Raw genomic sequence first — 18,794 nt, 5'->3', positions numbered from 1 at the left:
ATCTTAAATGATATATGTGTAGGTACTGTGATACTAAACAGCCTGGAAATGTTTTCGTTGATGAGATGCTCACCATTTAGTTACAATATTGTAACCAGTTAATGTGAAAGTCTTACATAAAGAAGGTGTTTGGAGTCATTATTTCATGTTATGGAACCAACTTCATATCTTGAATAACAGGAAATGTATTTAACTGCTTTTAACCCAATTGAACAAATGGGTTGTGTATATATATTTATTTGTTTGTTCTCTATGTTATTTATTAGGTTTAATCAAAGGGGAAAAGTAAGTTGACTGTTGAAAGAAGTCAGTTGCAACTTGAAATATAGGGTTGTTCATAATAATCAAATATAACAGCTGGCATTGAATCATGTATTTGTTTTCAACAAATGTAGTTTATTTTTTTCAATTAAGAAAACTTAACTTATTTACTTGTAACCCTGCAATTGTTTTAGGTTGATCCAACGAGTAATATTTTTATAGTGTGGAAACAACTACAAAGGAAAGCACATCGCAGCAGTGCCAGTCAGACACATGGCCACCAGATGAGATGAGCCACCAGATGACATGAGCCAATGTTAAGTCTACAGGACAGGTCTCTGAGCCAATGGCATGCCTGCAGGTCTTCAGTATGAGCCAATCACGTGCCCTGCAGGACAAGTCTATTGACCAGTCTAGTGGGGTTGATTTAGGGACATTCCTGAGCTGCTTGTCTGAACAGCATGAAATCACAAGGCAAACAGTGACTATCCACCCCCACTCTAACCCATACCCCGACCCCGACCCCTAGCCCTACCAACCACCCCCAGCCCCAGCTCCAACCCCCTCAGCCTCTGTGTCCCTCGCACTGACAAATCATCACTCCGTCCCCATGCCTCTGTCACCCCACTCCACCTCTCTCCAGCACAACTAGGGAGCAGACCAGTCAGTTAGCTAAGCTCTGATTTACCAGTCATCATCATTCCTTATTCTCCCTCCCTTTCTCTCTCTAGTCAGTCTGCCTGGTGAAATGTGCAGTTAATCATCTGTCATCTGTACTGCGGGGCTTAGAGTCAGTAGAGTCTCTATACTGGCAGACTCGCCTGTCAGACCTTTTCCTCCTTTCTTTTCTGATCCTTGACTTTTCCACTCCAATGGCTTTTAAAGAAGAGCCAAACCTGTTGGTTCAGCAAGGAAACGCTCAGCTCATAACACGTACGACTAACAGAGAAGATTAAGATGACAGAGAGAGAGAGAGAGAGAGAGAGAGTGAGAGAGTGATAAAGAGAAAAAGAAAGAGACAGAGAGAGGCGCGCACCAGAGGGACTGGTTCAGCCCAGTCAGTAGAATGTCTGACATAATGATTGCTCAAAGGCTGCCTCAGAGAGTCTAACTCTCTGTTCTAATTATCCATCCTTCTGTCCCAAGTGTGCACTTGCCTTAATTGATTTATAAGGAAAGGACTGGTATGAGACAGACGGAAACCACAGGAGGCTGCTGGGGGGAGGACGGCTCATAATAATGGCTGGAATGGAGAGAATGGCATCAAACCCCTGGAAACCGTGGGTTTGATGTGATTCGATACCATTCCATTTATTCTGCTCCAGCTATTACTAAGAGCCCGTCTTCCCCAATTAAGGTGCCACCGGCGCTTGTGGTGGAAACTCCCACTAGCCCATGTATACACACCAATCCAATGCTTTTAAATGTGTGGGGTGAAGTACACAAGTGCATACCTCCGGAGAATTGAGGCGTAACTCATTGGGACCTTTCTGTACAGAGGAAGGCTCATGCCTTTGATATGACACACACTAAGCTATGCGGCTACTTTAACCACATAGACAAATGGGCTGATCTGGGCGAGATATGTCACATAGCCATGGACGATGGACACGTGAAAACACACACACACACAGACAGACATGCACACAGCGACAACGGTAAACCATTCTTACTCTGAATGACACTGAGTCCAAACAGGTGACAGTCCTTCAGTCGGAGCAGGTCACACACCTGGATGAGCAGCTCCTGGCACAAAGTCTTCACCTGAGCAGAGAGAGAGAACACATAGCAAGAGGTTTAATGTCAGGATGTGCAGGGGGAGATCGGAGGTATTTAGACTAGGTCTGACCCCGGTTATTCAGCTGGTCAATTGTTTGGTCGTTAGGCTGTTGGCCGACCTAAATGGTTTTAGTCCATTTACGTCTTCACTGTTGACGTTGAGACTGGTGTTTTGCGTGTACTATTTAATGAAGCTGCAAGTTGAGGACTTTGTCTGTTTCTCAAACTAGATATTCTATGTCCTCTTGCTCAGTTGTGCACCGGGGCCTCCCACTTCTCTTTCTATTCTGGTTAGGGCCAGTTTGCGCGGTTCTGTGAAGGGAGTAGTACACAGCGTTGTACGAGATCTTCAGTTTCTTGGCAATTTTCCGTATGGAATAGCCTTCATTTCTCAGAACAGGTATAGACTGACGAGTTTCAGAAGAAAGGTATTTGTTTCTGGCCATTTTGAGCCTGTAATCGAACACACAAATTGCTGATGCTCCAGATACTCAACTAGTCTAAAGAAGGACAGTTTTATTGCTTCTTTAATCAGAACAACAGTTTTCAGCTGTGCTAACATAATTGCAAAATGGTTTTCTAATGGTTAATTAGCCTTTTAAAATTATAAACTTGGATTGGCTAACACAAAGTGCCATTGGAACACAAGAGTGATGGTTGCTGATAATGGGTCTCTGTACGCCTATGTACAGTGCCTTGCGAAAGTATTCGGCCCCCTTGAACTTTGCGACCTTTTGCCACATTTCAGGCTTCAAACATAAAGATATAAAACTGTATTTTTTTGTGAAGAATCAACAACAAGTGGGACACAATCATGAAGTGGAACAACATTTATTGGATATTTCAAACTTTTTTAACAAATCAAAAACTGAAAAATTGGACATGCAAAATTATTCAGCCCCTTTACTTTCAGTGCAGCAAACTCTCTCCAGAAGTTCAGTGAGGATCTCTGAATGATCCAATGTTGACCTAAATGACTAATGATGATAAATACAATCCACCTGTGTGTAATCAAGTCTCCGTATAAATGCACCTGCACTGTGATAGTCTCAGAGGTCTGTTAAAAGCGCAGAGAGCATCACGAAGAACGAGGAACACACCAGGCATGTCCGAGATACTGTTGTGAAGAAGTTTAAAGCCGGATTTGGATACAAAAATATTTCCCAAGCTTTAAACATCCCAAGGAGCACTGTGCAAGCGATAATATTGAAATGGAAGGAGTATCAGACCACTGCAAATCTACCAAGACCTGGCCGTCCCTCTAAACTTTCAGCTCATACAAGGAGAAGACTGATCAGAGATGCAGCCAAGAGGCCCATGATCACTCTGGATGAGCTGCAGAGATCTACAGCTGAGGTGGGAGACTCTGTCCACAGGAGAACAATCAGTCTTATATTGCACAAATCTGGCCTTTATGGAAGAGTGGCAAGAAGAAAGCCATTTCTTAAAGATATCCATAAAAAGTGTCGGTTAAAGTTTGCCACAAGCCACCTGGGAGACACACCAAACATGTGGAAGAAGGTGCTCTGGTCAGATGAAACCAAAATTGAACTTTTTGGCAACAATGCAAAACGTTATGTTTGGAGTAAAAGCAACACAGCTCATCACCCTGAACACACCATCCCCACTGTCAAACATGGTGGTGGCAGCATCATGGTTTGGGCCTGCTTTTCTTCAGCAGGGACAGGGAAGATGGTTAAAATTGATGGGAAGATGGATGGAGCCAAATACAGGACCATTCTGGAAGAAAACCTGATGGAGTCTGCAAAAGACCTGAGACTGGGACGGAGATTTGTCTTCCAACAAGACAATGATCCAAAACATAAAGCAAAATCTACAATGGAATGGTTCAAAAATAACCATATCCAGGTGTTAGAATGGCCAAGTCAAAGTCCAGACCTGAATCCAATCGAGAATCTGTGGAAAGAACTGAAAACTGCTGTTCACAAATGCTCTCCATCCAACCTCACTGAGCTCGAGCTGTTTTGCAAGGAGGAATGGGAAAAAAATTAAATCTCTCGATGTGCAAAACTGATAGAGACATACCCCAAGCGACTTACAGCTGTAATCGCAGCAAAAGGTGGCGCTACAAAGTATTAACTTAAGGGGGCTGAATAATTTTGCACGCCCAATTTTTCAGTTTTTAATTTGTTAAAAAAGTTTGAAATATCCAATAAATGTCGTTCCACTTCATGATTGTGTCCCACTTGTTGTTGATTCTTCACAAAAAAAATCAGTTTTATATCTTTATGTTTGAAGCCTGAAATGTGGCAAAAGGTCGCAAAGTTCAAGGGGCCGAATACTTTCGCAAGGCACTGTAGATATTCCATTCAAAATCAGCCATTTCCAGCTACAATAGTCATTTAAAACATTAACAATGTCTACACTGTATTTCTGATCACCATGCGCCTCCCAAATGTTTTAACAATGCGGAGGGCTCTGTATAGCTCCGCATTGACATGATCGTTGACGGTAGTTGGGGGCAGTGCATCCTGTATAAACACAAATTCACTTCCTTGACAACAGCTCTACACTGCTCTGTGAAGTATGAATGTCCTGACTTCTGAGGGCATATCCCCGTAAATGCTGCATGGCCAATGCAGCGGTCGGATTGACCATTCACCCAGATGCACAATGCACTTTCTCCCGCCAATTCGTGCACATTCATTGTTTCTTAACTTCATTGTGTGAATTGTTTGCGTTTGATTGTTAGTATATCAATCCCAATTACATATATCACCAGTACTACATTTACTGTTAATTCCTATAATGTCTAATCTACAATGTTTGTTCCTTTGGTTATGGTAATTATATTAATGCATTCAATATTATTATTCCAGTCCTTCCGTTGTCATTGTCTTGTCACGACTTCCGCCGAAGTCGGCTCCTCTCCTTGTTCGGCGACGTGCCGGCATTCCAGCCATCGCCACTCCATTTTTTCATCCCTGCACACCTAGTTCACATTCTCTATTCCCCCCCCATGTCTTTGAGTGGAATTGTTTTTGTTACATGTTTCATGTTACGCGCCAGGTTTTTCCCCTGTATTCCCCTGTAATTCCGTGGTATTTCACGAGGGATGTTTAATTGTTGAACATTTGCTTATTTTTGTGACTGTTTCGCGCCTTGCACTTTTTACCTTTGGCTGGAGGTTTTGACGCAGTGGCGTCTGTCTGTTTTAATGCCTCTTCATAAATAAAGTGTGCGCCTATTCACAACTCTCTGCTCTCCTGCACCTGACTTCTCCACCAGTAGCGCACAACCCTGACATGTCTGAGTGGACACATTGTTTGCAGAGTGCACAACCTATGCCACACTTGTGACAAACACATTTTGGTTAATTTCATTCCTTTTACAAGTTGTAAATGTAGTTATTGTCTTTTGTTTGGAGCGCTCCAGTCAATGTTGAGTAAGGATGCACACACACAGAAGTAGGCCTATAGGCTACCTGAAAAAATCTTCCATCTCTCTCCCTTTCTATAACCACTCAGTGTGAAAGCAAAAAATGTCATGCTTTGATCCAGTGGAAACGCCATAAAATAGGCCAGATTACTGCTTATTACTGCTGACTTGGACGGAAATAGGTTCCAGTACTCATTTTTGGGTGGTGGTACTGTTTATATTTAGGTGCAGGAGCTCCACAATACTTTTAAGCTAATATTCTATAAGAAGAACAGGAGCTCAAGCAGTAGAACATTTGAGGTGCAGGTACTTCGCTCCAGTGAGCTCCTGCCCAAGTCATACACTGCTTTTTTTTCCTTTGCGCAAATAGCCCACAGCTGTGTCTGTCCCGAGCTCACTGGCTAAACTCTGAGGGCCTAGAATATTTTCGCTAGCACTAACTTTGGGGCTGGACCCAACTTAATAGTTGATACAATGTTTTACATTCGTTGCAGACAGGCTATGTGTAGCCAATGGGATTTTTTTTTATCAGGATATTTTCGACTTCCTGGCTGCAATGTTTTTATTTGTTAGCTTTATGTAGGATATTTGTACATAGTTGGCAATGGCAATAGAAGTTCATTTTTAGGTTTGTATAATTTTCATCTAGATTTGGATAGAATATTTTGATTATAACCACATGACAATGATTTTGAGATACGAAGACGTTATTATAAATGAAATGAAACTGTTCCACGAAAATGTGCAAATGAAACCCATAACTGGCACGCAGATCGGTATAAATGTTAAGATAAATTGGCATTCGACATGAGAAAGGTTGCCGACTCCTCGTGTAGCCTATTATCAGCAACTTCAGGAGAGTAATGGCAGAATCTGCGAAAGCCAGCGAGAGCGGGAGGAGGATGGCCGGGTCAGGTAAAAAAAAAATGCTCTGGTTATCTTGATCTCTGGCGCTCTGGTGAGGCATTTGTCTTATTTCATCAAAGCTTTAAGCATCAGACAAGCGCAATGCATACAGTTTATTTTATTAAAACACATAGGGTGTGTCTATATATGGAAAGATACACGCTTAATATTTATGAGCAATCGATTTGTCGAAAGAACAGATGACTTTCGGTCAGCGACAGCCCTAAATAAGATACACTGTGATACAAGGATGAATGGAATTGCCAGTTTGAAAGTAAAATACAACAATTACTGCAATTCCTGACCCTTGCTTTTGGATAATACACTTTGTCTTAATCACAAATATAATCCCAATTTAGTGAGAACAGTTCCACTACACTCTTGATACCAGTGGTCTCACCTTATAGTACTGAGATCCTATATACATGTATATTTATATTAGAATCCTTCATCAGATGCTCTTATCCAGAGCAACTTACAGTTAGAGCATTCATTTTAAGGTAGCTATGTGAGACGCAGTACTCACATTGACGATGACGTTAAGCGTGTCGTCGTTGGGGAGAAAGACACAGACACAGCGGCGGTCCTGCATAGCTTTGTTATTGTGGAAGCCGGTCAGTTTGTTCATCTTCGTGTGGCTGGGAGGTCGACAGGGCTCCTCCAGGCCCCCGGGTTGGGACACCCACCACCACCAGTACAAGTAGCGGTACCAGTACCAGCAGCAGTAGTACCAGCAGCAGCCCTGGTTCAGCTATTGCCCAGGCCCAGTGAGGAGACACGAGGCTTAGCAGGCCAGGACATGGGAGGCACCAGAACACAGTGCGGGGCCACACACTGTAGAGGACAGACAGAGGAAGGGACATCACATTAGCACTGTTGCATGGACACACTGTAGAGGACAGATAGACAGAGGAGGGGACATAATATTAGAGCTGCTGCATGGAAATACTGTAGACAACAGACTGGAGTGATCTTCGTTGGCTACACCCAGCCTCGTCTCAGGGTAGTACATTGGTGGTGTGTTGATATCCCTGTAGTGGTGTGGGGGCTGTGCTTTGGCAAAGTGGGTAGGGTTATATCCTCCCTGTTTGGCCCAGTCCGGGGGCATCGTTGGACGGGGCCACAGTGTCCCCCCGTCTCAGTCTTCAGTATCTATGCTGCAATAGTCTATGTGCCTGGGGGCTAGGGTCAGTTTGTCCTATCTGGTGTAATACTTCTGTCTTCTCTGGTGTCCTGTGTGGTCCCCCCCCCCCCCCCTCCCACTGTTCTGCCTGTGGCTATGGAACCCTGACCTGTTCACTGGATGTCCTACCTTTTCCCATATCTGCTGTTTGACCTCCTCTCTCTCTCACTCTCATCCGCACCTGCTGTCTCGACCTCTGAATACTCAGCTATAAAAAGACAACTGACATTTACTCCTGAGGTACTGAGCTGTTGCACCCTCGACAACCACTGTGATTATTTTTTGATCCTGCTGGTCATCTGTGAATGTTTGAACATCTTGAAGAACGATCTGGCCTTAATGGCCATGTACTCTCTACCCGGCACAGCCAGAAGAAGACTAGCCAGCCCTCAGAGCCTGGTTCCTCTCAAGGTTTCTTCCTAGATTCCTGCCTTTCTAGGGAGTTTTTCCTAGCCACTGTGCTTCTACACCTGAATTGCTTGCTGTTTGGGGTTTTAGGCTGGGTTTCTGTATAAGCACTTTGTGACATCTTCTGATGTAAAAAGGGCTTTATAAATACATTTGATTGATTGAACTGAAGGCAACTGAAGACAGACTTAAAAATATGCAATCTCACGTCAGGAGAATGTCATCATGTTGCCATAGTAGTCCCTGGATGATTTCTGGGTAACATCTGAACATCTGTTTGCCTGTTTCTGTCTGGAGAGGTACTGAAGGAATGTGGTGGTGTTGATTGTGTGACTGGGAGGGAGTGAGATGGGGATGGGCGTGTAACTAACTAACTGATTCCCCTTCTCAGCGCAAAGATGCAGCGATAACACAACTGTGCTTGGTGATCCATTTCATGTGCATGCACGCACACCTAACACCTAACACCACACACCTAACAGCTCTCTGCTGTATCAGGCTCTCATCACAACAAGACGGGAAAGCAAGATTAGAATCACACAAAACAAAGTTGGATGATTGATAACATTTTACAATGAGGGAAGAAACTCCTGAGAGCGAGTGCGCGAGAGAGTGAATAACAACAGTGTTAAAACATAAGATTGATTATCCATCATGTCTTTCCTCTTCTCTTCCTACTCTTATGATTAAGATTATGCCTCTCTTCCTACTCTTATGATTAAGATTATGCCTCTCTCTTCCTACTCTTATGATTAAGATTATGCCTCTCTCTTCCTACTCTTATGATTAAGATTATGCCTCTCTCTTCCTACTCTTATGATTAAGATTATGCCTCTATTGCATGACATAATTAAATTAACTAAAATCAATGGCTTATTTAATCAAATATTTTTCTTTGTGCCCAACTGTGTATATAAATGTATCTGTATCATTAGAAATGATTTTAGCTCTTAAGATGTTTCTCTGTTTTGTTCTCTATTGAAATCATATCCCATTACACTTTCAAGCAGGAATATAATCCTCACTCCCAAATTAGTAATAACACTGCTCAGCACACTTGAGCTAAATGGTGAAAGAGGATGCCTGTGTTGGGCGGGGTGAGGAGGGATAGGGGAGGGGAGAGAGGGACAAGGTGAGCCATTTTTTGCATTCAGCATCACCGTGCCAAGGGAAATATAGTATTCTTTCTAACAAAGACATTTACATGTATTTCAGGATGTTTTGTATCCCTGGAAATAATCAGAATTCATGTAAAAATGACAGTTTTGAAAATATAGCTCGTCTCCCAAAAAAGTGGCATCTTGGCACAACTTGGGGTAAGTGAAGCTGCCTACAAATGTTTGTACTGAATTAAATATCTTTTTAAAACCATATATATCTTTATTTTCCCAAACACAATTCAACACAATGCTGTAGCCTAGCAGTTAAATGTTGGGCCAGTAACCAAAAGTTCGCTGGTTCGAATCCCCAAGCCCCATGGCCATTGGCTCAACTTACCCAAGGCAAACATTTGGACTATATTAGCCCACACAGCTACAAGGATGCACTTCCATGCTAGATTAAGGACTTAATTTTAAAGCTTAAAGAGACCCCAACTGATGGCAATTTGTCTAAATAATCTTAAAATGGTTTACTTTGGTTTAAATACAAGCATCATGAAAACTCTAACACAAATTAATTTGACTTGGTGAAAATCTTTTCTTTTTTTTACTGAACTTCCTTACCTAATTTTCCATGTGGTTTCTTCCTTCACAGACTCCATGAAATAATGACCTCTTCCTAAATATTTGGTCAAAGGATTCATTTGGTGTATGGTGGCTCAACCTACTCCTTTGGTTCACCTTACCCCACCAGTGAGAGAGTAGTCATCAAATGGTTTAGACCCTATAGTGTCATGTCTAGTGAGACATCATGACTACTATACGAGACATCAATGTTCCATAGACTATTCTAGCTCTTGACAGATACCCCTCTCTTCTTCCATCTAGCCTGGGATCCACAGTGATATGCTCCTTTTTTCCATGGCTTCAACTTGGCTTCCAGGCTGGGGATCGTCCATCCCCGGTATGAAGGCTTTGTGTGAGGGAGAGGCCTGGATAATAACATTACTGCTGCCTTCCATCCCCTATTCATCCACAGCCCAGTAGAATAGTGATGCAACACCAAAGCTGTGTCCACAGCAGTCCAACCGCCAGACAGAGATAGACCCACTTCCTGCCTTCAGCCCGGGATAGCGGCAGGAACGGAGAAATTCTGTCAACGTGGCAAGTTAGCCTCAGAGGCAGGCAGTCTCATGACACAGAAAAACCACTCGAAATACAAACAGAAAGAAAGACAGAAAGTGAGAGAGAGAATTCGAGAATGCCTCTGAGTCTGTACGTCTCTCTGTCTCTCCCTCCCATCTAATGTAACACCACAGGGGTGGGGTGCTCCTATGTGAACCTTTCCAGAACTAAAGACAGAGGCTGCACCAGACCAAAAACTCCCCTGGAACACGTAGAGAGAGAGACTGGAACCAGGGGGAGGTGAGAGATGGGGGGTGGGAAAGACATTATGGGAGAGTGGGGTAAGTTGAGCCACCCCTTGTTTCGAGAAAACCATACACTAAATTCATTAAAACACTAACACTAACAGGTAGGCAATTATGGTCACAGTTATGAAAGCTTAGGACACTAAAGAGACCTTTCTACTGACTCTGAAAAACACCAAAAGAAAGATGCCCAGGGTCCCTGCTCATCTGTGTGAAAGTGCCTTCGGCATAATGCAAGGAGGCATGAGGACTGCAGATGTGGCCAGGGCAATAAATTGCAATGTCCGTACCGTGAAAAGCCTAAGACAGAACAACAGGGAGACTGGACAGACAGCTGATCATCCTCGCAGTGGCAGACCATATGTAACAACACCTGCACAGGATCGGTACATCCAAACATCACACCTGTCGGACAGGTACAGGATGGCAACAACAACTGCCATCAATAATCCCTCCATCAGTGCTCAGACTGTCCTCAATAGGCTAAGAGATGCTGGACTGAAGGCAGGTCCTCACCAGACATCACAGGCAACAACGTCGCTGAACCAGACAGGACTGGCAAAAAGTGCTCTTCATTGACGAGTCATGGTTTTGTCTCACCAGAGGTGATGGTCGGATTCGCATTTATAGTCGAAGGAATGAGCGTTACACTGAGGCCTGTACTCTGGAGTGGGATTGATTTGGAGGTGGAGGGTCCGTCATGGTCTGGGGCGGTGTGTCACAGCATCATCAGACTGAGCTTGTTGTCAGGGAAGACATCCTCCTACCTCATGTGGTACCCTTCCTGCAGGCTCATTCTGACATGACCCTCCAGCATGACAATGCCACCAGCCATACTGCTCGTTCGTGCGTGATTTCCTGCAAAACAGGAATGTCAGTGTTCTGCCATGACCAGCGAAGAGCCCGTATTTCAATCCCATTGAGCACGTCTGGGACCTGTTGGATCGGAGGGTGAGGGCTAGGGCCATCCGGGAACTTGCAGGTGCCTTGGTGGAAGAGTGGGGTAACATCTCACAGCAAGAACTTGCAAATCGGGTGTAGTCCATGAGGAGGAGATGCACTGCAGTACTTACTGCAGCTGGTGGCCACACCAGATACTGCCTGTTACTTTTGATTTTGACCCCCCCTTTGTTCAGCAACACATTATTACATTTATGTTAGTCACATGTCTGTGGAACTTGTTCAGTTCATGTCTCAGTTGTTGAATCTTCATACAAATATTTACACATGTTAAGTTTGCTAAAAGGTGTTTAAGATGCAAGTGATTGTGTTGAATTGTCTTTGGGAATTAAAAATAGACATGGTTTTAAAAAGGTAGTGGTAATATTTCATTCAGTACACAAATGCGTAGGCTCCTCAACTTGTACCCTGCCCCTATGGATAACTTACCCCATCTACGGGGTAAGTTGTGTCAAAAGAGCACTTTTTTTGGACAAGCTATGATTTCAAAACTGTGATGTTTATATGAATTCTGATTATATTCAGGGATACACAACATTCTGAAATATATGTAGATATGTTTGTTAGAAGTAATACTATATTTCCTTTGACGGAGTGATGCTGAATGTAAGAAATGGCCCCATTCAACCCCAATCTCCCCTAAAATATTAGAGAGAGGAAAAGAGAATGACTCACAACAGGCCAGACTGGAGAAATAGAAACATTTCAGATTAAATACATTTATAGAATGAGAATGAGATGGAGAATGAGAGAGAGAGAGTGAGAGAGCAAGAAAGCGAGGGAGCACTCAAAGCACAGCCGTTTAAAAAACTGCTGCAGTCAGGAGAATTCCACACTAACATCTGCTTCTCATTCCAACAATGGAGGCCTTTGATTCCTGGCTCACACACACACACACACACACACACACACACACACACACACACACACACACACACACACACACGGTTGGAGAGAAACGGACTACCACAAAAAATTATGTTTAATCTGTTACGTTATCAGCAAAAAATATTGTAGTCAGAACTAGATTACTTCTAGGATTACTTTTTAATTCAGAAAGGATGTTCGTGAAAAAAAATCGGACACCTTTCTGTTTCTCAATGACATTCATGTCATCGAGGTCACAAGTTTAAGTTTGTTCCGCCTGAGCGAGTCTGACCACAAGTCAGAGACCCCTATGATGACACATCAAATGTGTTTGATGGATCGCGGGAAAAGAACAGGAATAGGCTTTTGTAGGCTACAGTCCAAGCTATGTCTTCCAATGGTGCGACTGCTGTCGGCATCCAAAGATTATCTAACTTGAATAAACGCTTGTTACAATTACCGTAAAAAGATTACAGTGATATTATTGGTACTGTAAAAATGATTACAGTAACATGCTGTATAGGCTTACTGTAAATGTACAGCATTATACTGACAGCGGTTGCCAGCACATTACTGTCATTATATAACATAGCTGTATTGCTGTAATGATTACAGTAGGCTCATTTACAGTATAATGCTATATTGCATAATACTGCATAGTTTTTCTTACTGTAAACACTTTTACAGCATCCCTGCTGTAAAGCACATTTTTACATACTGTAGCTTGAAACTCTGCTGCCAGTATAATGCTGTAAATGTACAGCGAAAGGTTTTACTGTTCATCATATGAGCCATTGTGATGCAACACTTTGTAATAAGGGAACTAGGGTGGGAGAATAATGTCAAGCTTTGTCGTATCGTGATTACGTACCCATAAAACATTGATATATGACGGTATCAGTCCCTATTTGCCAATCCAAATAGGGGGCTATGGCGTGAAAATCGAATGCTACAACTGGACGAATTATAACGAAAGATAATGTTGTTGAAAGCCTGGGCAGAAGCTACAGTAAGTGAAATTTCAGCATGGAACAAGTTACTTTTGAAAAACTTTATGATTACTCCGAGGATTACTTTTAAATGCAGAAAGGATGTTTGTGTTCTCAACGACATTCAAATCAGCATTGAAAAAAGGCGCAAGTTGAAGTTTGTTCTGCCTGAGCGAGTCTGACCAAGTCAGAGACCACTATGATGACACACCAAATGCGTTTGATGGATCGCGGGAAGAAAAGCAGGAATATGCTTTTGTAGGTTACAGTCCAAGCTATGTCTTCCAATGGTGCAACTGCTGATTATCCAACATGAATAAATGCTTTGAGGTAAGGAAGACAGCAGTGGTGTAGCCTACGAGCGATCCGGTTATAACTTATTATTGATATCTACATAACGCATTGATGTGAATTACACTGCTGCTCTCTCATTTAGCTATTTGCGCCTTACGGATTGTGGTTGTTGTGGATGGCTGTTCACAAATGTATATGAGTATTTTTATCAAATAATGCTTGAATTGAAGTTTAAGCTTCCTAGCAATCATTGTTTATGTGACCAGTGGATAGCCAATGAAAAATGCACTCTTGCAACAGCTGCATAGTAGTGTGGATCCCAGCCTATGGAATACAAAATCTAGACTCGTCTCTAGTATTGTGCTCCACACTGTCAAAAACAAGTTATTATTTACGAGTTTATTTCTCAATCTAATTTGTACCGCTTCCAAAAAAAATATCCATAGGGCTAACAGACACATGCTCAAACTCGCCCACCTTTGATAGACTTACTGTAAACAACTGCAAATCATAGAGATATCAGTTATCAGTGACACCAACAAAAACTTAAACAATAGGCCTATAAGAAATGCAGCATATGGCATACATTTTTCACATGCAAATAGCATTTTTTGGTAGTTCTCCAAAGCATGCCATTGCATTTATGTTTCAACCATGTTTTGAAGCAATGAGCCCAATCAGTCCCCCATGACAACTAAATCATCATTCATGAATTCATAAACAGAGTAGGCTAATAAATCCTTAGTTTTGTGGTTATGTTCAGATTAAACAATTTGGCTAATCTATATTTCCATATTTCCGAGTCATATTCTTGCAGATCAAGGGGTATTAAATTAATTGGAATGACTGAATCTGATAGACGTTTTGGCCTAATCTTGTCATTATCTGTAGTAGAAAGCAATGGGTTAGAAGAAGCCTACATAACCAACCCATAAAGTAAAATGCAACATCCATTTATGGCCAGCTATGTAAACTCTAACATTGATTTATCTTGTAATAGACGTCGTTCAATTCGTAATATTCATTTTTGTCTTCTTCTAATGTCTCTTAAGGGGAAAGTACCCATAAAAGTAACTGAAAGTAATCAGATTACATTACTGAGTTTGGGTAACCCAAAAATGATGTATTGATTACATTTTTGGACAGGTAACCTACACACACACACACACACACACACACACACACACACACACACACACACCTCCATCTCCATACCTCCAACTCCAGTACACAAAGGCTACTTGCTAGAATTCCTTACAGCTCCACGCGAATGAGAATGGTATATTAGGACTCAAACAGCAATGTTAGGGATCTAAAGGCAAACGAACACTGGGGGGGAGCTAGCTAGCGGGAAAGGCAGACCAGAATGTGGGCAATGATGGATGCACATCATGTTTCTACTATCCCTCGTCAGTGCATTCAGAAAATATTACATATTTTGTTACATTGCAGCCTTATTCTAAAATGTATTGAATTGTTTTTTTTCCCCTCATCAATCTACACACAATACTCCATTTACTGACAAAGCAAAACAGGTTTTTAGAACATTTTGCTAATTTATTAAAAATAAAAAAACTTAAATATCACATTTACATAAGTATTCAGACCCTTTACTCAGTACTTTATTGAAGAATTTTGGCAGCGATTACAGCCTCTGCCTCTAGTCTTCTTTGGTATGACGCTGCAAGCTTGGCACATCTTAAAATATGGGGAGTTTCTCCCATTATTCTCTGCAAATCCTTTTAAGCTCTGTCAGGTTAGATGGGGAGCCTCGCTGCACAGCTATTTTCAGGTCTCTCCAGAGATGTTTGATGGGGTTCAAGTCCGGGCTCTGGCTGGGCCACTCGAGGACATTCAGAGACTAGTCCCATCTAAGACTGATGGAGGCCACTGTGCTCTTGGGAACCTTCAATGCTGTAGACATTTTTTGGTACCCTTCCCAGATCTCTGCCTCGACACAATCGAGTCTTGAGTTTCTTTACGGACAATTTCTTCAACCTCATGGCTTGGTTTTTGCTCTGACATCAAATCAAATCTTATTGGTCACATACACATGGTTAGCAGATGTTATTGCGAGTGTAGTGAAATTCTTGTGCTTCTAGTTCAGACAGTGCAGCAACATCTAACAAGTAATCTAACAATTCCACAACAACTACCTAATACATACAAATCTAAGTAAAGGAATGGAATAAGAATATATACATATAAATATATGGATGTGGTTGTTGTGGTTGGATGTGGATGTGGTTGTTGTCCTTGATGATCTTTTTGGCCTTCCTGTGACATCGGGTGCTGTAGGTGTCCTGGAGGGCAGGTAGTTTGCCCCCGGTGATGTGTTGTGCAGACCGCACCACCCTCTGGAGAGCCTTGCAGTTGTGTGCGGTGCAGTTGCGTACCAGGCGGTGATACAGCCTGACAGGATCCTCTCAATTGTGCATCTGTAAAAGTTTGTTAGGGTTTTAGGTGACAAGCCAAATTTCTTCAGCCTCCTGAGGTTGAAGAGGCGCTGTTGCGCCTTCTTCACCATACTGTCTGTGTGGGTGGGCCATTTCAGTTTGTCCGTGATGTGTACGCCGAGGAACTTAAAACTTTCCACCTTCTCCATGCACTGTCAACTGTGGGACCTTATATTGATAGGTGTGTGCCTTTCCAAATCATGTCCAATAAATAGATTTTACCACAGGTGGACTCCAATCAAGTTGTAGAAACGTCTCAAGGATGATCAATGGAAACAGGATGCACCTCAGCTCAATTTCGTGTCTCATATCAAAGGGTCGGAATACTTATGTAAATAATGTATCTGTTTTTTATTTTTAATACATTTGCAAAAAATTCTACAACCCTGTTTTCACCTAGATTAAAATTCAACAATTTATTTTAGAATAAGGCTGTAACATACCAAAATGTGGAGTCTGAATACTTTCCGAATGCACTAAATACTGTAGGTCAATGGTAACAGAGGTTTATAGCAATACAGTACATAATGCTAACTCACAGACATCTCTGACAGGAAAAGTACGGCTGGACAGAAATCTCTAGCCTGGTCCCAGATCTGTTTAGCTTTTGCCAACTCCATTGCTGTCATCAATAGATGTGACACAAACAGACTGGCACTCAGGTTATAAATTGCTTCTGGACCCCCAAAACCACTTCCTACTCCTTCCTAGTTTCTATCTTAAAATATATATATATATTTTTTAAAACAACTGGCAGAAGTCGAAATGATCTTGTGTCCCAAATGGCACACTATTCCCTACATAGTGCCCTATGGACCCTGGTCAAAAACAGTGCACTACATAGGGCAGGGTTACCCAACTGGCAGCCTGTAGACTGAGTTTGACCTGTGGTGGTTGTATTTGGCACCCCATGTTTTCTGAATAAAAATAATAATAATTAACACATTTGGGGGAATTTTCATTGTTAGACATTAAAAAAAAGAAGCTAAAAACACCATGAAATCAGCTCCAAGTGATTTTAATTTGGGAAATCTGTTCACAAGTATTTCCACGCATAATACAGAGACCTGTGATCATATACAAATGTAAGCAAGGTTTGAAAGTATTATGTTTTAGTCAAATATTATATCTGTTTGGGCTTCTTGCGGTCCATTTTCAGTCTACAAATGATTTGCAATTATGCCATTTGAAAAATACTTTATGACTATGCTATTTATTGACTGCTGTCTTCTAGCCCACTCTGGTTAATCAGCTGAATACAGTCTGAAGTAGGTCTGGTTGGCTGGCAGCGCTCCACTGAAACAGGGGGAGAAGGAGAGCGAGAGAGTACTTGAGAATGAGAGACAAATAGATATAACAATGAAATAGATTGCAGTATATGTGATCTGCATCTGTCTATATTAGTTACTATGCTATTAGTTCATTTGAGTTGCTTCTTCATTAATTATCCTAATTATCCTAAAAAATTAGATTTTCAGCCCAGGCCTAATAGTTGAGAGTTGATTTGGGTTGTGCCGGCACGGGTTTATGGTTTGCGCAACATTGCAACCTATGTTTAAGAACAACCCGTGGCCGTGGCTGTGTAAGAAGCGCGCCAGTATCTCACATAACTATAATGAGATTCACTTTCTAGGATCTCTCTCCCTCTCCGCTCTGATAGACATGAGCCTGCAACTCTCATCTCTCCAGTATTGCACTTCATCATTTATTTCCTTATAGAATCATAGCCGCACGAAGGGTTCTGAAGGAAATGCAGCACCCCTGATACATTTGCCAAAGTTCTAGAATTACTGCTGTCTGTTCAGAAACAAATTAAATCATTCAGGATAGCCTACTACATCATGAGAGGGCCTATAATTTAGTCACAGGGGATCAATAGCTTCTTTTAGCAGTGGATTGTTGCCCAATAACAAGAAATAGCCAACACTCGGGAACGTGTGGCAAATCTGTCAGTGAAAAAAACTGCCTGCAGACAAAACAGGCCTTTCGCAATATTTCCAATACAAACCGAGGGGAAACACAGCATTGGAAAGCAAATGGCTCCTACCGAAAAGAGAAGACTATGCTGTAGGCTATCAAAATATTTGATCAACTACCAAATATTGTTTTACAAAAGAGAGAGAGAGAGAGAGATAGGCTTTTGGTACGAGCGCATCGGCCATCACCAGCTGGTGAGTTGTGCATCATTGGGTGAGTCAGTGAAACTGGAGAGGATATTTAGGACCATCATTTCCTCCTCATATTGTAGCCTACACACCTAGGCCCAGGATATTGATGGACTCAAGACAAGGTCGTTTTTATTGATCTCTGATTCTCAGTTTGTCAGTGTCAAAGTATCCTGCCGTTATTAAAAAATATTCTGCCAAAAGTAGAATTGCATGAAATGCATTTATAAAAAGGCCACATTTTCCCGGACCCTAGGCTATTAAAAATGTGCAACTTCTGTAAGTGCCTCTACTCTTATGCTCTATGCCACTACTCAAATGTGATGATATGAATGAATGCTTTATTATAAAAGGGATTTTCAGAACTCTATTTTTCTCCATTTCCGCCTGACTTACGTGCCCAAAGTAAACTGCCTGTTACTTAGGCCCAGAAGCCAGGATATACATATAATTAGTAGCATTGGATAGAAAACACTTTGATGTTTGTAGAAATGTTAAAAAAGAATGTATGAGACAAAAACACAATTGATATGGCAGGTGAATATCCAAAGAAAAACCAACAGGATTTTTTGTTGTTGTTGAGCTCCCTGGTTCTTA

The 18,794-nt window shown here is 41.9% G+C and overlaps 1 protein-coding gene across 1 annotated transcript in view; it reads right to left on the bottom strand.

The window, feature by feature from the left end:
* The window catches only part of LOC139374963 (FERM domain-containing protein 6-like), a 79,748-nt gene that overhangs the window by 24,447 nt on the left and 36,507 nt on the right, over positions 1-18,794 (bottom strand). Inside the window, exons 2-3 of the mRNA XM_071116248.1 lie at positions 6,872-7,179; positions 1,935-2,025 (exon numbers count right to left, since the gene is read on the bottom strand). Coding sequence (XP_070972349.1) covers positions 1,935-2,025; positions 6,872-6,973 — 193 coding nt within the window. The 5' untranslated portion in view covers positions 6,974-7,179. The remainder of the gene's footprint in view (positions 1-1,934; positions 2,026-6,871; positions 7,180-18,794) is intronic.

The sequence above is a fragment of the Oncorhynchus clarkii genome, chromosome 19, assembly GCF_045791955.1.
Source record: "Oncorhynchus clarkii lewisi isolate Uvic-CL-2024 chromosome 19, UVic_Ocla_1.0, whole genome shotgun sequence".
NCBI lineage: Eukaryota > Metazoa > Chordata > Actinopteri > Salmoniformes > Salmonidae > Oncorhynchus > Oncorhynchus clarkii.
This window is presented reverse-complemented; position numbering and strand designations above follow the sequence as displayed.